The sequence below is a fragment of the Desmodus rotundus genome, chromosome 1, assembly GCF_022682495.2.
Source record: "Desmodus rotundus isolate HL8 chromosome 1, HLdesRot8A.1, whole genome shotgun sequence".
In the NCBI taxonomy this organism is placed as follows: domain Eukaryota; kingdom Metazoa; phylum Chordata; class Mammalia; order Chiroptera; family Phyllostomidae; genus Desmodus; species Desmodus rotundus.
The window spans coordinates 138,326,608-138,347,638 of record NC_071387.1 but is presented as its reverse complement, the minus strand read 5'-3'; the positions used below and the strand labels follow the sequence as shown (position 1 = coordinate 138,347,638).

At 35.1% G+C, this 21,031-nt stretch overlaps 1 protein-coding gene and 1 pseudogene across 3 annotated transcripts in view; both read left to right on the top strand.

The window, feature by feature from the left end:
- GIN1 (gypsy retrotransposon integrase 1) overlaps positions 1-20,820 on the top strand; it is a 29,950-nt gene extending 9,130 nt beyond the window's left edge. The window contains exons 2-9 of one of the 3 annotated variants that reach the window (XM_024563294.3): positions 591-655; positions 1,504-1,649; positions 3,415-3,608; positions 7,232-7,537; positions 11,772-11,963; positions 12,062-12,238; positions 12,741-13,026; positions 20,461-20,820. In XM_024563294.3, the coding sequence (XP_024419062.2) occupies positions 1,511-1,649; positions 3,415-3,608; positions 7,232-7,537; positions 11,772-11,963; positions 12,062-12,238; positions 12,741-13,026; positions 20,461-20,735 (1,569 nt within the window). In that variant the 5' untranslated portion in view covers positions 591-655; positions 1,504-1,510 and the 3' untranslated portion in view covers positions 20,736-20,820. Of the gene's footprint in view, positions 1-590; positions 656-1,503; positions 1,650-3,414; positions 3,609-7,231; positions 7,538-11,771; positions 11,964-12,061; positions 12,239-12,740; positions 13,027-20,460 lie in introns of those variants that run through there. The other 2 variants (XM_024563295.3, XM_024563296.3) reach the window with 2 other exon arrangements.
- On the top strand, positions 3,861-4,815 carry LOC139440437 (ribosome biogenesis protein NSA2 homolog pseudogene; annotated as a pseudogene).
- Positions 20,821-21,031: the final 211 nt, after the last annotated feature.

The following is a 21,031-nucleotide window of genomic DNA, read 5'->3' as shown; positions in this document are numbered from 1 at the left end:
ATTCCGTAGGTTTCTATGACCAGAACCTCTTCTGGCCTTTTTCCTATTTCTTTGGCTAATTTCATGCCTCCAAGGGATTTACAATATATTTGGGGCAGAGACATTTAAACTCATTAGTTCAATAAAGTATTGAAGGTTATATAAAAGTGGTGGATGCAGTGTGGGTGTACTAAGAAAGGTGTACACAATTCTACCCGAGAGGAAATAGATGAGGTCAGGAAAGATGCATAGATGAGTGTGCTCATTAATGTGCATGTTTAGGATAAGGAAATGTCTACTGTTCTTGTTAGGTGCTCTTTCCATGAAATCCTTCTTCCACTGCTCTAACTTCATCTACCATCCACATGCTTAGGTCGCCCATGAGCTGAATGTGTGTTCAGTACTGTCTTTCTTCTCCCTAAGCCAGAAATTCAGAAGTGACCCCAGACCTTGGATTTTATTCACTACACACATCCAGTCAGTCACAGTTCTTAAAAAATTTATCTATTTCCACTGATACCACTTTGACTCAGAATATTTTCATTTCTTGCCTTAATTATGTAGTAGTCCCTTAACTGACCTGTACTGACCTCCCTATTTTTCCACCCCAGTGTGTCTTTCAGATTGGTGCAGAATGGCCTTTTGGAATAGAAAACCATAAATGCAGTTGGTAAAGGTCAGTCTCCTAGGGCACAGCAACAGAGAGAGAAAAGGCAAAAAAAAAAATTCTGGATGGAGTTGGGGGTGGTAGCAAACAGAAAACCAGCACAGAGTGGTTTCTTTCAACTGAAAATATGAAAAAAAATTGTCTTTTTAAGGTAGTATTCCTCATAACATTTAGGGTCTAAAATAGAGAAGTTTTGCTTTGTTTCAGCCGGTGCAGCCAGATTGCTCTTTATAACGTAGAAAAAGTATGCACAGGGTCAAAAATCATTTCTGTGCACAAAAGCAGCTTACATGTCGTTCAAAGAGTGTATGAGATCTAGCATAGCTAAATATCTACTTTCTCATTTATTATTTGAACATGTGCAAAATACATCTCTCTCATAAATTATTTGAATGAGGGTTGGGGTTTTTTTGCATTTTGCAATGACTATAAACATATTTAGAAGTAATGTAAAACTGCATTTCTCTCCTTATAACCTGTCATTTATTTAAAAGTCTCAGAACCATGCTATATAAGTAACATTTTAATTAATAGTAACCTGAAACTTTTAAGTAAAACTTTTTAAAGTGTACTTGTTCATTTCCTTTTTTCCAAGTATGTGGAAAATTTTCAGCATTTCTTACCACGTGGAAGGGGAGACCATATAATTTGTCATGATGTATCTCAAAAACAGCATTGGCATATTTTAGTTCACATACATCATACCGTTCTTTTCTGTACTCCAATTATCTCTGTCATAGATGATATTCCAGGAATGTTCAATTCATATGTAAACTGAAGTATGGAAGAACCTGAACTGAAACAGTAACTGAATTAGCTTATCACTTAAATTATATCTTTAAATATCTTTTGTCTAGTTTCACAATGGTCCGTAGTGGGAAAAATGGTGACCTTCATCTTAAACAGATTGCATATTATAAACGAACTGGTGAATATCATCCAACTACACTGCCGAGTGAGAGAAGTGGAATAAGAAGAGCGGCAAAAAAATTTGTCTTCAAAGGTAAAATTAAGGCCCCGAATCTTGAATATAGACTTAATATAGATGCTTCTTCATCTGTGTTCTCTGTGGAACCCTCAGGATTTCTGTAGTAATTGGTTGTTGCTAAACAATTACCAGGTGAATTGATGATGCCACTCAGCCTAAATCAAAATAAAAATTACACTGAAGTTAACTGAAGGCCCTTAATTAAGCATGAAAGGGCATTTAAAATGATAGACAGGAAAGGATACCATGAAAAAACAAAACAGCTAAATTAACCTTTCCTGCTTTTTCCCTCAGGTAGTTCTTACTCTCATGGTACATTCTAAGCACTCATGTCATTGTCAGTGAAGAACTTACGGGATGCTTAATATGAAAATGTTGACAAAGTTAACTTGTTTGTTTACTATATTTATTTCTGTGGTTCTCCCCTCCCACTGCCATTAAATAATCTCAGGTTATGTTTAGTTTTGAACCCTCAAATCCCTCCGAATGGACCAAATTCTAGAAAGGCAGTAGAATGTATATCTTGAAAGATTATGAAAGATTATGATAATTTTTACCTCTCTTTCCTGTTCCAAAGGGGAAGGAAAGTTTGGAATGAAATAAGAAGTACAGTCACCAGATAACTAAATGAATGTTAGTGCTATTAGTCAGATTTTTACATAGTGGTACAGAATCAGGCTTTCTTCAAAGCAAGTCAAAAAATGCTAAGATAATAAATACCTGCTCACTCCTTCCCATGTACATGCACCCCTTCTAATGACTCCTTTAAGCTTAAGAACAGGCATACCTCTTAGACTAAAGTGAGGATTTATTGATTAATTTATTTAATCATTTATGTAAAAAATGTTTACCAAGTTCCTACTGTGTGCAAATCCCATTTTAGGCTTACCTTCAAATTCAAATAACGACTGTCCCACACAGCTTGTGCTTAATTAAACATATTGGTAGCTTAACCGTGTATTCTGGAGTTCAGGCAGTTACTTTATTCACATTGGGGAGGCGGTAGTTCTTTCCCTGCCCTGGTTGCTCCCTGTAGATTCTTTTCCAAGGAAAACTGAGAACTATCTTGAGGATTAAGGTTCTCTCACTTTCTGGCTTTACCAACCCTATCTCCTACTCAAATCCAGAAAGAGAAAGACTTAAGAGAGGTGGTTGCTTACATAAATGCAGTTACAGTGAAATACTATTTCGGAAAGTTCTGTTCCTGAAGTGGTTTATCTGCACATAATTCATTTGCTAATTCTAGTTTGAGTAACGTACAGAGAAAGATGATTTCATACTCCCATAGTTACCGTGTGCTTTGGTGAGCAAGATAGCTCTACTTGTATTGCCATATACAAAATTACAGCAGCTAGTACTTCTCTTACATATCAAGTACGTGTAGTAGAAGAGGACCTTTCAGTTTGTATGGTAGCATCATTACAAATAAATATGCTGTCTTAGAAAGGTTTTTAATTTTTAAAAAAACTCATGGTTTAAAACATGGGTGTCAAACTCATTTTCAGTGGGGGCCACCACATCAGCCTCACGGTTGCCTTCAAAGGGTTGAATGCAATTTTAGCACTGTATAAATGTAACTACTCCTTAACTAGGGTAAAGGAGCTCAGTGCTGCCGCAGGGTAGAAATAAGGTGCCAGGCCGGATGATACAGGGTGGAGGGCCGGATTTGGCCCAAGGGCCTTGTGTTTGCCACCTATGGTTTAAAAGATAAGGCTATGATTATCTTAAAACTATATCTCTAAATATTGCAATTATATCTTTTTGGTTTCATTTATTCCAGAAAAAAAGTTGTTTTATGTTGGAAAAGACAGAAAACAAAACCGTTTGGTAATTGTTTCAGAAGAAGAAAAAAGGAGAGTCCTAAGAGAATGCCATGAAAATGACACTGGAGCCCATCATGGCATATCCAGAACCCTTACTCTAGTGGAATCCAATTACTATTGGACTTCTGTGACCAACGATGTCAAACAGTGGGTATGGCTGTTATTTAGAATATTTTGAATACTGTCTTTGTAGTAGATATCCAAAATTTATTATTGTCCCAGATTTACTCTTGATAGCAGTTCTCATTAAGTATTTTATGTATGAGTAGTTTTTGTGCAGAAACATTTAAAGGCAGTTTTATTTGCCTTCAAAATTCTTCTTTAAAGAAGTGTCCCTTTCCTATGGCAAGTTGCATGGAGTTGGCTCATGGGTCACTGAGACCCGAAGGTTGAGAGCTTCTTCATGCCCGGGGGCCTACATCTGAGGGTGTGCACCTCACAGCTGGCTGAAACTGTGCCACAAAACGAGTATATTGAGTTATATCTTAAGTGCTATGGATATCGTTTGGATTATCCTGGGATAAGAGTAAGAAGGAAGGTCAAGAGGCTCATGATCGTTACAGTGCAAAAACAGTAATTGGTCTGAAGGCTATGCCATAAACAGTGCCATGCTGAGAAAATTCAAATTAAAAAGACTACCAATATGCATGAAAAGAGAGACACCAAACAAAAGAATGATGAAAAGACTCCATCAGAGGCAGTAACCTGCCTATCTACTGGACAGAGAGGGACAGTCTAGAGCTAAAGTACTTTCCAATATGATTAAACAAAAACAAAAAGAGAAAGCAGGACAATGGGAAGTTCCCCTGCCCAAAGTCTGTGCCCAGGGAGAAACAGAGGTACTAAACGTTATTCGCACAGTAAAGAGAAAGAAAAAAGCATGGAAGAGGATGGTTACTGAAGTCTGCTTTGTTGGAGATGGCTTTACTCAGAAACCACCTAAATATGAAAGATTCATTAGGCCAATGGGCTTATGTTACAGGAAGGCCCATGTAACACATTCTGAAATGAAAGGCACCTTATGCCTACTATTACTTGGTGTAAAGCGGGGGTCCCCAACCTCTCTCCTCCCCCGGCTGGCGTTACTGCCTGAACTCTGCCTCCTGTCTCCCCACCACCCTCAATCCTGATCTGTGGAAAACTTGTCCTCCTGAAAACCAGTCCCTGGTGCCTAAAAGGTTGGGAACCACTGGTGTAAAGGTCTAATTTGGGGGTTATTACCAAAGGTACTGTCATCAAGGTGAGCCTGAGCAAGTTTGGCCTGTGACACAAGGAGGCAAGGTCATTTGGGGAAAATATGTCCAAGTACCAACAATCCTGAAAATGATGGATGCATAGATGCGGTCTTACTGGTTTGACAGCAGTTTCGTACAAGCAACTCCTTACAATTATTGAAGACTGTGCGCCAATCAGGAAAACCTCTTTACTATGATGCTTCTGAGTACTACCACAGAGCTGACATGTCTGCAGTCATCAAGAGAACTATATTCTATTTTAAAGATTATTAAAATGGCCCAGTTTTTTTTATATGGAAAATAATAAAGGAATAAATAAACAGTAATATAAGAATACAGTGTGTTTCACATATTCACAACTGTAAACCGACTTTTGCCAACCCCTGTACACATTTTGATGTACATATATCCATGTTTCTATTTACCTAGAAATAGACTTGCTGGGTTGTTAGATATGTTTATTTTAAACTTTACTGGATGCTACTACGTAGTTTTCCAAAGTAATTTCACCACTGTATCCTCACATCAGCAATGTCTAATCCATCTGGATTTCTAAATGGGCCTTGTTGGCGCTTGCCCTTTAATTGTAGCCATTCGAAGTGGGTGTCCAGGGGTACCTCACGAATGGCCCAGTTTTTTATTAAAAAATTAAATCACTAAAGTATAATTTGAATTAGAACAAAACATTATGTAAACAATATACTTAGATAATTTTTTAGAACCAAATTGTCATCATTAAACTGTTTTGTATAAATGGGGTTAGATATTCCTTTAACTAAATCATTACCTTTTTGATGGCAGTCATCTAATCTTGATGTGAATTCTTGAGAGGTGAATATGTTCATAATAAGTCAGGCCCTATGTGTGCTCCCATCTTTGTACCTATTTCATCTTGCCATAGGAAATGTCAAATATGGCAGCAACCCAAAACCATAATCATAACGATGCATAATCAGCTTGTGAAGATAATGAAATTAGTCTGGGTTTTGTACCTTTATAATGCACTAGCACCTTCAACATTTTTTTTTCTTTCAAAAAAATTTTTTGAAATCCTCACTTGAGGACATGCTTAGAGAGTGAGGGAGGTAGAGAGAGGGAGAGAAACACCAGTGTTAGAGAAACAGTGATTCATTGTCTCTCATCCTCACCAGGACGGGGGACTGAACTTGCAACCCAGGCATGTGCTCTGACCAGGAATCAAACCTGTGACCTTTCACTTTATGGGGTGACACTCCAACTAAATGAGCCACACTGGCCAGGGCCAGCCTTCAACTTTTAACAATCAAAAATTCACCCACAAATTCTGGGATTCTTGCTGATACATCAACTGATTTGTACTTTTTCTAGTATACTCAATTTGCAAATGGTAGGAATTCCTTAATATGTATGTGAGATACCTTTAATAATTGTAATAGTGCATCAAAAAGACTGTCACTTCAGGCATAAAGAATTAAACCAACATTTAAAGAGTATCATTTATGAGTTATCAGTTTAAGAATCTATGCAGGTATTCCAAGACCTTGACATTTGTATTTGCCTGAAGAACTTGCCACAATTCCTTTACAAACTTTTGATTAAATCTTTATCAAATTTTTATAATTTGAGAATGGATATGATTTTTGAAAATAACCAGAGGTTATTTGTATGTAAGTTAGAAATAAAACTTTGATCAAAAGTAACTATAATGCAATAAGGACATTTTTAAATTTTGTTCAGGAGTTAGTTTGAAAGTAGTTACAAAAGTGGAATTTGAGATACGTGTTATGCAATGTCACCATCCAAAAGTTGATAATTGATCTCTTTTCACCTCATTCACATGAAAGCTCCATGACAGCATGGGCTTTGTTTTTGTCCATTCTCTCTTCCCAGGACCTAAAAAAATTTCTGTCATTTATAAATATTGTTGGAATAAAATTATGTGTTAATAAATACTTGTTGAAGTAGATGAATGAATGAATGAACTTACTAGAGTGATAATTTGCAAAGTCTTTGATTATATATTTATATGCTGATTTCAAATTATACCAAACTTGCCCTGGCCAGTGATGCTCAGTTTGTTGGGCACTGTCCCACAAAGGAAAGGAAACTGGTTCAGTTCCTGGTCAGGGCAGGTACCTGGGTTGCAGACCCAGTCCCTGGTTGGGGGTGTGCACTAGGCAACCAATCGATGCTTCTCTTGCCCATCAGTATTTCTCTCCCCCTTTCTTCCTCCCTTCCATTCTCTCTAAATTAATAATAAAATAAAATTATAGCGAACTTGTTTTAAGATCTATTCATTTCATAAATATTTATTGAATATAAACCAGAATTATGTTCCATATGAATAAGACTCCCTAAGGTGGTCATTTCATAGTAGTGGCAAAAAATATTTGCTTATTATCCTGAATAGGACTTTTATTCTATTCTAGAATAGTCCAAAAATATCTTCTTCAAAACACAAAGTACCTATTAACTATTAAAGTTCAGATTTATTAGACTGATTTTGTTACGTTGATTATTATTAACATTTGCATGTCTTTATTGTGTGCCTGTTTTGTAGGTATATGCTTGTCATCATTGTCAAGTGGCAAAAAATACAGTTATTCTAGCACCTAAACAGCATTTTCTCAAGGTGGAAAATCCATGGAGTATAGTTACTGTTGATCTAATGGGCCCATTTCATACAAGCAACAGAAGTCATGTGTATGCTATAATTATGACAGATTTGTTCACAAAATGGGTTGTTATTTTGCCTCTATGTGACGTTTCAGCATCAGAAATTTCTAAAGCTATTATCAATATATTTTCCTTATATGGACCTCCTCAGAAAATAATAATGGACCAGAGAGATGAGTTCATTCATCAGGTAAGTAAACAAACGACTTAGGTCTAGGAGCATATTTTGTTCACCTTTTACTACCCAACATACCTGTAAATCACAGGTGGCAAACACAAGGCCAGTGGGCTGAATCCAGCCCTCCACCTTGTTTTATTTGGCCCAGCACCTTGTTTCTACCCAGCGGCAGCCTCAAGCTCCTTTCCCCTAGTTAAGGAGCAGTTCCATTTATACAGTCCTAAAATTGCATTCGGCCCTTTGAAGGCAACCGTGAGGCCAATGTGGCCCCCAGTGAAAATGAGTTTGACACCCCTGCTGTAAATTATATGATGCTTAGTTTAGATAAATTGCTGCAGATGGAGAGGTTTAATATTGTACAGTACAGAGGTAGTTGGACTGGAAATTAAGAGACCAGGATTTTAGTACTTGTGCCACTTAGTAATTGTAAACCTGTCTTAAGGCTCCCTCAAACTGAAATGAGGTGGCTGGACCAAATAATCTGTGTTTGCTTCTAGTGTAAAAATTCTGATTGATATGTAGAGGGAGAATTGACTAAAGGAGAAAATGCATCATGTTCATAAATGTGAATATTCAATATCAAAATGTACCAATTTTTCCCAAAATAATTAATGTGTTTCTAATCAGCATTAAAAGGAGGGAGCTTTTCCCCTTACCCTGGCCTTTTTCCAGATTAAAGTTAACTTGAAAGAGTAAGCAGGCAAGAATATACACGAAAATTTTTTAAAAGGAATGCAATTACTACACTTAAGGCATAGTTAAAAATTTGTATGGTTGTTAGGAAGTGATATAAGAAAAAAAATCAGAGAAAGCCAGACTGTCCTAATTCACATAATATGATTTTAGAAACACACCCACACACAAAGTGCAGCTGACTTTTTAACTCTTCACAGATGGAGGTAACATCTTAAGCTTAGGGACAGTGTTATACATTTCAGTGGAAAACATCACCAAATTTGACTACAAAAAAATTAGGAACTTATGTGTGGTAAATAAGCACAACATAAAGGCCAAGAAATAAGCTAACAAAAATACAGCAAATCCATGAAGGAAAGGGCTAATGTCTTCATTATAAAAAATTTAAATTTAATAATTTACTCAATAGCAAAGCAATTCACAAGAGGGAATAATAATAAACATGGAAAATGTTCAAACTCAATAGTGATGGGTAATGCAAATTAAGACCATGTTTTGCTTATCTAATCAATGAAAGTAGTAATAATACCAAATAGACTACAGATAGAATAATACAGCTTTACATTACTGGTAGCACTGCATCTTGAAGCTGACTTATTTGTAAAGTAGTTTGCTGGAGGTCCACTAAGAGCCACAGATATATTTTTGTCTTTCCATTGACAATCCTGTTTCTAAGAATTTGTCATAAGGCAGTAATCTAAAGTACGGAAATAGCTCTTACTATTTATTTATTGTAAATACCACAATGCTATTTTTAGCAAAAGATGAGAAATATCCAAAAAAGAAAAGGAAATGTTTCAGAAAAATATATCTAGTCACATGATGAAATATTTCATAGCCATTATAAATGATGTTTACAAAGAAAGAAAAGGAAATGACATAAACAATGTTTACAACATGTTAGATTAATCTGAGTAAAGAATTTTATCACATATATATTACATATTCATATATTGATGTAATTATGTAAAAATTAAATCTAAAAGACTAAAATAAAAACCTGTAATGTTAACCATGGAATTTTTTTAAAGGGATGAGATATATATTTTTTTGTTAATTTTTCAGTATATATGTATTATGTTGCTTTTATAATTTTTAGTGATAAAATACACATAATCATTTATTGCTTTTGTGATACAAATTTCTAGTGCTCAGCAATAATTAGTTCTCCTAGTCTTTCAAACACAGATGGCTCCTTCTGGTCTCTTGCAGATAGCCCAGCCCAAGTAACTAGATCTGGCCAAAGAAACTGAGTGGATAGATGTGTGCCACTTTCAGCCTGAGGTAGTAGTGAGAGCCCCTCTTCCTCAGTCTCCCAGGCTTACTCTCTTCTCTGGAGAGTGGACAGAATATTCCGGATACTATACTGTACGGTGGTGGAATATCTCTCATCCAGAATTGCTGAGGCACATCGGGGAGAATAGTTCCTTTGGAGAACATTCTGACCTACAGCTGACTTTGAATGGGCAGGCAGTAAAACTGTTGAGTTAACCCGCTGAGACTTGCATGTGTCTTGTAACTGCAGCATAATCTTGCCTACCTTGACTGGCACAGTAGTGGTCTGCAAAATAGGGTGTGTGAGACAGTCTACTTTGTGGGATGGCAATATTATTAGAACTTCTGTTTATATTTCTTTTTTATCTAATAAGAAAGAAATAAAGCTTTACTAATGACGTAGACAGGGTGATAATAGCATCCTGAATCAATAAGGTAAATGACTGTGTCACATGTGGCATGCAAAGGGATCCTAGGAGAAAAGTGAGAATCCACCATATGTGGAAATCTCTAGTGGTTCCTTGACTCTTCTTTTGCTTTCAGCAGTAATTTAATTCATGGCTATTGTCTGGTTTTCACTAAACTACTGCTCACAGAATAGCCAGGTATCTTAAATTTCTTGCAATAAAACATAATAATATTAAAAAGACAGTCACCTATCAAGCACAAGAAAATAATAGAGCTGGCACTTCTATCAATAATTAACTTGTGGTACCAGCTCTTTCACTGACAGGAAAGATAGGAATCCAATCTGATAGGAAAATGGCCACCAAAATTCAAAATTATAAAGAACATTATTTGAAATATTGATTCACTTCCACATTTATTAATGAGGAGTCTCACCATAAGTACATATAGTGCTTCAAGATATTAAATAATGATGGTATAAAGCCAATATGAATCACCAGCAGTTTTTCCAGTCATGTTTAAAATCATGTGATAATCAACCCAGGACTTTGAAAATTTTATTAAAGATAACAATAATTGTTTATAAGCATCTTTTATGAGGTTTAATAATAATAAAAAACTGAAAATCACATGATTGGTAAAATCTGTTCTCTTTGCTGTGATCTACGTGGCTTAAATATTACACAGAAAGCATAATAGTCACCAAATAAAATGTTTTATCAGGAAATACTAACAGAAAACCCTGCTAAAGTGTTGTAATAAGATTAGAATGGTATATACAAAGTGGGAGGGAGGTTTATTATATAATTGTATGAAGATACATGTTTTTAACATGGCTTAGAGTATTTGCAAAATTGTTTCAAAAAATATACAAATAATTTTTTGTAAACCTCTGAACAGTTTTTAAAATACGTCTTATGGAAAACCAAAATTGTGACCACTAGTGGAATGTCTGGTTTGATGGAGAGAAAAAAAGGCTGTTAGGGTAAGGATATCAAGATAGCATCTCACAAATGGGTTCACTAGATCATTCCTAGGCAGCCTCTTGAAACAAAGAGGTTGAGGTCTTTTGCAAAGGTCAGTCGTTTAAAACCATTGATTATGACCTCAGATTGAGACTGACCCAGATACACCTATTCTCTGCTATTTCTGTTTAATTATTTTTGCATTAAAAGGAGATAGCTTACTAGTACATAGTATATCAGCTAGGAATTTTGTGCAGCTGCAAGTAACACAGAATGCCTCTGTTCCTCCTAGCATAAACTTAGGTAAAGAGAGGTCAGGCTCTCTGGGGTGAAAGCGTAACTTTGAATGTCATTGGGAACTGATGCTTCTAGCTAACTGTTCACAGTCCTTAATCCTCAAAAGAGTCCTAGGTAGATTTTACTGATTTTACAAATGAGGAAACTGAGTACACAGAGGTTTGGTGACTTGGCAAATTTCATATAGCTGTTAATTGGTTACATGACCTAGCATTTTTTTAAGAAACTGTCTACTGAATTAAAATGTTACTTGAACTCAGAGTTGCTGTTAAATTCTGTTCTTCCACTTCCTTGATGTATGTGTGTCTCTGGCAAGGCACTTTCCCTCCCAAGGCTTCAGCTTCTTATTTTTACAATGGGGTTAATAATACCTTATATAATTGTCTTAATGTGTAACGACAACAATGTAAAGCATGTAGTGCATTGACCAGCACCTAGTAGGGGCTCAATAAACGATAATTACTGTTTTAAACAAAATATATATGTGTTTACATAGAGTGGTGGTGGTCAATGAAAAAGGCAAAATTCAAATTCTTTTGAAACCTTTTAACCAAGGGAAAAATAAAATAAAATTTAAAGTCAGCTTTTTTAAATATATTTTTCAGATCAACGTTGAACTCTATGGATTGTTTGGCACAAAGCAAATTGTAATTTCTCATGCCTCTCAAACTGTTAACCAAACTGAAGGTATACCTAACACCGTCAAAACGTTTCTTTCCAAACACTGCGCTGACCACCCAAACGACTGGGATGACCACCTATCAGCTGTTTCTTTTGCCTTCAATATAACTCACTTGGTATATGCCTTTTTGTAATTCTGAACTTTTAAGTTAACACTATTTCTTGCCTAAATAAATGTTTTATTATAAATTGTTGTTTATTTTCCTTAAAATAGGAGCCTACCAAAAATACACCATACTTTCAAATGTTTCATCGAAATCCTTATATGCCTGAGACTTCAGATGTCCCCCATGAAGTGGATAGTGATCATACAAGTATGTTTGCCAAAATTATAGGTGCTATTAAAGAAGCTGATAAAGTAGTGGAGAATAAGACAACTTCTGTGGATAAGGTGATTCTATTTAATAGAAAACTCTATAATAGAAAACGTATCATTTATAAAGTGATTTTTATAAATACTGCAGCATATATACACACACAAATACAAATATATACATCTATGCATACCTATGATAGACCCTTAAACCAAATTCCTTTTCTCTCAAGTTTTTCTTATCTTGATTAAACAGTGTACTTTCTAGCTGTGAAATTCTGAGAGGCAGTTATGGGAAAACCATGCATTTTGGAGTCAAGCAGAGCAGAATGCCAATCCCTGGCCTTACTGCTTTCCTGTTGTTTGACTTGGACAAATTACTTAACCTATTTCATTTTACCTTCTTTGCAAATTTTGAGTAATGCTGACTTTGAAATTTTTTAAGAATTAAATGATACCCATGCCTTCCTTTTAAGTAGCATCTCAATAAGTAACCATTCTGTTATATTAAATATTATTTTCATTTACCTTCAAGAAACTAGCTCGTTCATCATTTTACTCTCTTTTTTTGCACTTGCAGATGGGGAATACCGATATTGATGAACTAAATAAAAGCAAAATCATTGTTAAAAAGAAACCAAAGCAGTTAAATCCATTTCATCTAAAAGTGGGTCATGAAGTTTTACGACAAAGGAAAAATTGGTGGAAGGATGGTCGTTTCCAGTCTGAATGGGTTGGTCCTTGTGTCATAGACTATATTACAGAAAGTGGGTGTGCTGTTCTGAGAGACAACACTGGGACTAGGCTTAAAAGACCTATCAAAATAGCTCACCTTAAGCCCTATGTAAGAGAATCCAGTGATCAAGGTAAATATCTCTACATTTCTCTACATTTTTATTATATTTGAATGAGGAGAGAAATTGAATATATAATCCCTATAACTCCTGCTTTGGTTAAGTTTTCTTTACCTGTCTCATTTTTATAAAATTTGGTGTAGTTTTGGATCCCAGGTAATCTGTTTCATTAGAATGTCTTTTCTGGAACTGTCAGGCTTGTGAAAGATTTTATTTTGTTACCTAGTGTGCTTTTAACACACTTTTCCACATTTCATGTGGGAGAGACTGGACCTGTTTCACAGAAGCGATTATGTATCCTCAATTTTCACATTCACTGTATTTTGTGAGCAACTTTGTGCCTCATGTTAGTGTGAAAAAAACATCAACTAAGATAATTAATGCCAAAACAAACGTACTGTCCAGAATTCTGTTGTGAGAGAAATGTATCAGGGGACTTTTAAGAAATGTGATTAGTTTTCAGCGTTGCATCATAGATAATGATGGGTGCAGGGGAGGGGCATGGTGGGGTGTATTCAAAATGTTAAAAGGTGATAGCACCCTAAACAAGGTTATACTTGGCCCTAAATATGGTTCTGAGCAGTCAAGATATCCTGATTTCTCCAACCCTTTTTTCCATAGACTAGAGCTAAGTGACATTTGCTATGGCTTTCAGATTAAATCCCACTTTCACTGAGACTTTTATTTTGTCCTCATGTATCTGCTCCCTAGAGTTTCTCCCGAGTGGATAACTGAGAGGAAGTTCATTGGTACCTTAACCAGTTAATTTTGCATTTTCTATAAAGAAAGATAAAGTATCAGTATTACATGAATATGAATAACAATTAATGGAAGATACAATGTAGTATAGTTTTAAACAGTATAAACAAGTGGCTTAAGTGACAGGCTTATGTAAATAATAATTAGAGGAGCAGCAGATAACCTACACTTCATAGGATCTGAAGCCCTTGGGGGTCTGCTCAGTAATAGCTCAACTGTGCTTCTGATTTCAGTCACAATTCCCATGTTAGAAGCTCTTAGTAAATTTCCATCTGCTTGTGACAAACCCAGTTGCTCCAGTAGTAATCTTATCTTGGGCTGTTCTAATTCTGAAAGCTCACAGTGCCTTCATTCTCTTTGTTAGAAGATAATCACTTTATTTCTCGTGCCTTTTAATTCTAAGCTATCCTTTTTGATTTCTCCCTTCTGCAGCTTAAGTAGAAAACTAATATGCAGGTACATGTTGTCCTTTCTTTACCATGATTTTCTTCTTAATCTTTGGCATTCAGCTGCCTTCTAATGTGTTAACCTTCCTTCATTAATACAAAATTCATGTTCGAAGTGTTTCTGTTTCAAGATCTGTGTCAACAATTTGCAGTTTGCTACTGCTGAATGTTTTAGAATCCAGTTGTGTAGAACAGTATCTAAACAAGGGCAGTATAATTTTTGCATCCTTCTTGAACTCCGCAGTAGTGTAAAGGAAATTGCAGGTTAGTACTACACAGTACATGTAAGGAACCCGAGTTGATGGGTCAACTCCTTTTTTTTTTTTACGCAAGAAAGTGTTGATCTGGTCCTCCTGGATTCTGGTTCTTGGTTACTACTTGGTCCTTTGTTATGTTCTTCTTACTTGCAGAGATTCAAAATAATGTGATTCCTGCAATATTTTTCTTCAGTATCACATGTTTTCCTGAAAATCTTCACTTCAGAAGCTGATTGTAAAGAGTCTTGAACTGAATTTAAAGCAAGCAAAATGTCTTTAAATAAGCACCCCGTCCATTTATTTGACATAAGTTTGGATGAGATATAGCCAAAAGAACTATGAACTTCTCTGTCTGTACTTGTCATTGTTACTTTTGCCAGCCCCGAGATCTCATGGTTGTATTAAGACTTGCTGTCCAAAGCAGATATGCTTCTGTTTCCAACTTCTTATCTAGAACATAATGTAGAGAGAGCACATTCCGTACTATGCCTACAGTATCTCATTGTTATTTTAAGCAGTCTTAGTTGTCATTTTGTCCAGTTCAATGCTAGGCACCTTTTGGAGACTAATTGTTTTAAGGAGAAACTTTATGATATACTATGGTGTCTCTTTGTAATCGCAATGTCCTGTTTGAAATGAAAAATGGTATTTAACCATTATTTTATCTGTCATAGGGTTTAAGTAGTTTTATTTGTTTTGTTTTGTTTTGGGTAGGAGTTATTGTGATAGATTTGTGTCTGCCTCCCCCAGAAGATTTAGCCTTTCACAGTTTGTAAAATGGTTTTCATTATATTGTAAGTTTCCTATTGCTGCCATAACTAATTGGCACAAATTTAGTGGCTTAAAACAACACAAGTTTATTATCTTTCAGTTCAGTAGCTTCAGGTCCACAAAAGGTCTCACTCGGCTAAAATCAAGTCATCATCAGGGCTTTGTTCCCTTCTGTCGGCTCTAGACTGTTTCCTTGCCTTTGTCACCTTCTAGAGGCCACCTACATTGCTGGGCTAGTGGCCCTCTTCCTCTGTCTTCACAGCCAGCAATGGCAGGTAGTCCTTTTTACATCGCATCTCTCCAACCTCCTATTCTTCCACAATGAAGGACCCTAGTTTTGGGGCCCACCAGGATAATTCAGGATGAACTCCCTATTTTAAGGTAAGCTGGTTAATAACTTTAATTCCATCACAGTCTCAATTCATCTTTGCCATGTAAGGTAATATATTCACAGGTTCCACAGATTTGTACATGGAGGTCTTCCGTGGCCCATAATTCTGCCCACCACAATATGATCTACCTTTATGAAACAAAACAAAGTTTAGTCCCTATATTGTCAAGGCCATGCATGACCTTGACTTTATCATTTAATATAATTTATGCCAAGAGCCTCCCTTTGGCCTCTTACTTATGTAATCTCTAAACTGAGTCAATCAGTACTCAGTTGTTAGTATTGATTATTATAACAATTATGTAGTATCAAATTATTGTTATTTTATCATGAGAAGATATACTAGTATGGCAACACATTCTAATAGTTTTAGGATTATCAGGCCATACGAGTACATAGGAATAGTCTAATCACCTCTCTTCAGAATAAGAAAATTAAGTTTTGTGAAACCTTATACTTTTCTTAATATTTGAAGAAATAAATTAATCCAAATCACTCAAACTTCTCTGAGGCATTAATTTTAACTTATTTTTTTCTTCCTTAAGGACACAAAAATTTTTCTTTTTTTTTCTTTTTGCAGAATAGTCATGAGGATGTGAAGTACAGTATAGGAATATAGTCAGTAATATTTTAATAAGTATGTGTAGTGTCAGATTGGTACAAAATTTACCAGGATCACTTAGTTATATAATGTCTAATCACTGGCGTATACATTTGATACTACTAATGTTGTATGTCAACTGTAACTGCAAAATAAAAAATGATTATAAATAAATAAATAACTTTAAAGGGTAGTGTGAACATAAGTAAATCTGAAAAGGCTTTAAAAGTTTTTCTTTTTTAAAAAATTTTATTTTATTTATTGATTTTTTGAGAGAGAGGAAGGGAGAGACATCGATTTGTTGTTCCACTTATGGATTCCATTTATGCATTCATTTATTGATTCTTGTTTGTGCCCTGACCGGGGATCACAGCCACAACCTTGGCACATCAGGACAACACTCTAACCAACTTAGATACCAGCCAGGGCAACTTTGTTTCTTAATCTCATTTTTTACTCCTTAAAACTGCATAAGGAAAAGTATGTCAGAAATACTGATAACACTTTCCTGAAATGCCTTGAAAATGCTTCTGTTTCTAAGAAATGAAAGACTTAATTATTCAGTCTGGTCAAAACTGAAATAGTGCTGCCCTCGCTGGTGTTGTTCAGTGGACCGAGCACTGGCCTGTGAACCAAAAGGTTGCTGGTTCAATTCCCAGACCGGGCACATGGCTGGGTGTGGGCCAGGTCCCCAGTTGGGGGCATGCAAGCAGTAACTGATTGATGTTTCTCTCCCTCTGTTTCTCCCTCCCTTCCCCTCTCTCTAAAAATTATTAAATATTTTTTTAAAAAACCGAAATACTTCATCAGACAGATGTCATCATCATAACTAAATCAATACATTGAGAAAAAATATTTAAAGTCTCTTGTATAATGTGACTGAGTACAAGTCCTTTAGAAATGTTTGTGAGACCGTAACTTTTCTTCTTTTCTATATCACTAACATAGGATTATTACAGATCATTACTGTCCCAAAATATGTAATATAAAAATTACGCAATATGTAATTTTAAATTTTCTATTAGTCACATTAAAGCAGTACAAATAAGTGAAAGTAATTTTAATAATATATTTTATATAACCCGGTATATCTAAAATATTTTTTCCACATGCACATAAGGCCTCAACAGTCTCTTTTCTGGTAATTTTTTGTAATCTTTTTTGAACTTAAAGAGCATTTCTGTTGGCTCCAGTAGATTTAGACCACAGTAGGAGTTGAAACATATTTGACCTTTCTGAATGAATAAGAATTTTGTGCTTTTTTTCTGTACCAACAAGGCTTGAATCTCCAGAGTAGTTTTCTATTGCGTATAAAGTGATTTGTGTAGAATTTGCTGAGTATAATCCTTATTATTATACTTGTCCGAGCTATCATTTGCAAATATATTTTCCCATATGGTTGGTTCCCTTTTCATTTTGCTGATGTTTTCTTTAGCTGTGCAGAAGCTTTTTAATTTGCTGTAGTCCTATTTGTTTATTCTTTCCTCTATGTCTCTTGCTCTAAGGGACATATCAGTGAAAATATTCCTGTGTGGAATATCCGAGATTTTCCTGCCTGTGTTCTCCTCTAGGACTTTTATGGTGTTGTGACTTATATTTAAGTCTTTTATCCATCTTGAGTTTATTTTTGTGTATGGTGTAAGTTGGTGGTTGAGTTTCATTTTTTTGCACGTAGCTGTCCAGATCTCCCAACACCATTTGTTGAAGAGGCTATTTTTACTCCATGTTAACGCTTCTGCCTCCTTTGTCAAATATTAATTGACCATAAAGACTTGAGTTTATTTCTGGGCTCTCTGTTCTGTTCCATTGGTCTAAGTGTCTGTTCTTTTGCCAGTACCAGGTTGTTTTGATTTCAGTGGCCTTGTAATACAGTTTGATATCAGGTGGTGTTATCCCTCCTGCTTTGTTGTTCTTTCTCAAAATTGCTGCAGCTATTTGAGGTCATTTATGGTTCCATATAAATTTTTGAAATGTTCTATATCTGTGAAATATGTCGTGGGTACTCTAATAGGGATTGCATTGAATCTATTATTGCTTTGGGTAGTATGGACATTTTGATGATACTAATTCTTCCAATCCATGAACATGGTACATGCTTCCATTTGTTTGTGTCTTTCTTCAGTGTTGTGTAGTTTTCTGAATACAGGTCTTTTACCTCCTTGGTTAGGTTTATTCCTATGTGCTTTATTTTTCTTGTTGCTGTATCAAGTGGGATTTTTTTCCAGATTTCCGTTTCTGATATTTCATTGTTGGTATACAAAAATGCCTTTGATTTCTGAGTATTGACTTTAAGTTTTACATCTATGCATATTTTTCCTGTTGATACATGTTTACTGGGTATATTTTTCTAAATAGACCTGCTTCATCTGTGTGGGGAAAAAAGTTTTTGAGATAGAAAACTTCCCTCATCAAAGATATGTGCAAGAGTCTTTGGAGATACCTTAAATTCTGTGATATCTGCTGAAACTGATAGTTTGCAACATTCTACATTGCCTTGAACCTATGGAATTTTTTATGGTCATTAGAAAATTTTCATCAACACCATTTTTACCATGCCTATCCTTTTTTTAAGTTTTCTTATAAACCACTACCTTGCCTTCTTCAGTATTAATAGGCTAATATTGAACTTTGATGCTGAACCTCTATTAACAGAATCTAAAAATGTTCAATTTCATTGATTTTTTTCTTGCTTGCTGCTATTGGACAAAGCCCTTCTCATCACTTGCATGATTTATTTCTTACCTTTTAAAATTGTTCCTCTTTTCCAGCAGTTCATTCCATACTAACCTACAAAAGTCATTTCTTTCCACCTTCAAATATCCATACTTTTTTCCATCATGAACATGTATATGTTTTTAACAGCATTTTGAATCAAATTACTATGTTTCTATCAATAAGAATTGGGGTTAAACTTGGAAGACCTCTCAAAGTTAAAATATCAAGTATACTTTGACTAAATGAGCAAAACTAAATGTCCATACGAACCCAACAGCACTTATGCCATCTCTTGGTAGAAAGCATAGATTTGTTTCATCTATTGAAGTTTGTAAATTGAAAGTTCTTAATGTGTTTACATCTGGAGTTGAAATAGGCTCAGTGAGTTTTTCATACATTAATATGAGGATGGGCAGAGTGGGATTATGTTCCAGGCTATATTAGCAACTTTATCTGCTCTGTGAAACTTTCATTGATCTCTCTAATCTAAATTGGCAATTAACCTTTCTTTTGCTATTCCTTAAACTTAAAATTTGAGGAATCTTTAAGGTATTAAAATCTTCAAAAGAATCTGTTAATGTTTTGGGAAAATACACAGAAAGAGAAGGCAGGGGTCCAGGAAGTTAATCAGCCAGGGTAGAAGAGTTCCTTCTGTAATTAATTAAGATACCAGGTGGGGAGAAATCCTTTTATATACATTAACCTTTATTTATAAGTATGCTACCGCTTTCCCATACTTAACATTCGTTTTAAATATTTTTTGATAGAGATGACAAATTTGGTAAAAATAGAATATGTTAACAATGAAAATTCCTTGTCATTATTTCAGTATGATTTAGTAAAACCTTAAAAGTTCGTGAGTATTTTGGCATTAACTTAGACTTAAGCTAAGCTTTTTATATGACTGCATTGCAGGCTGTCAACTTATACAGCCCTGTCACATAAGCCTGATTCTAGGAACTTTGTCTTCATTTTCTCTTATAACTTAATGTTGTAACAATATATTATTGTCCTAATATGGGTTCTATAAAGATTAAAGAATTATCCCAAGTTGCAAATGTAAGCATTTAACAATTTTACTTTTAAAAATATCTTTCAAGACTCCATTAATTCACCCACAGAGTTTTATAGAAGCATATTAAGGATATCACCAATATCAAAAATATAGTTTATAACTTTGGTTTTAAGCTACACCATAATCCCCAGCCCTTTCCACCCCCTCTCCCACATCCACCAAAGACAAGTCAAGGGGACAGGCACACTTGGCTCTTTTAAAATCCTTGGTCTTTCCTAAGTTCTACATATATGAATTCTCAGTTTTATATGTCATTTTATTCATTCTTTGAAATGTCTATATTTATTTAGTAGACAGAAGAACCCACCAGAAGTTAATCTAGCTAATTTTTATTATTTGGGGTTTTTGTTCCTCATTTAACGTTGTTTAATTTAAAAATGCTGTTTAATTACAATTCTAAAAGGCAAACTTATGATGTTCCTTCTTTTCAGACAGTCTTTATCTCTTCCAAGGCTCAGTAGTGGCAGATCATGACTACATTGGATTGCCTGAAATTCCGGTTGGAGCATACCAAGCAAATATTTTGGTAGAAGACGCAGCTATTGGTGTCCTCGATAATGAATTACTGACATCAAGCAAGGATGGTGAACTATTAGAATATAGAAATGCCAAAATCTCTCCTCTGATGGAAGATAATAGTAGTCTTGAAAAGCAGACTTTCAGTCTGTTGGACTCCTCAAACCAAGTCCTCGAGTACTTAAGTTAGTAAATACTAAAATCCAATTACAGTGCTTGTTTAAAATGTGTATATCCTTGAATTTTGATACTTTTCCATCAAAAAAGGTTGTATAAGAGAAGTGTCTGGACACACTTTTTAATGACTAAATTCTGAAGGTTTACTTTATAACTATTTATTGATCAAAAGTTGTACCGTGTTTAAATGTCAGTGCATATATATATATAAGGCAAAGGAAGCATATAATATGAGGGGGGACCCAAAAAAACAAATTATTTCTAAAAAATTGTGTATTTGTTCTTATGTTTCAACTTCAGTCACCGTCA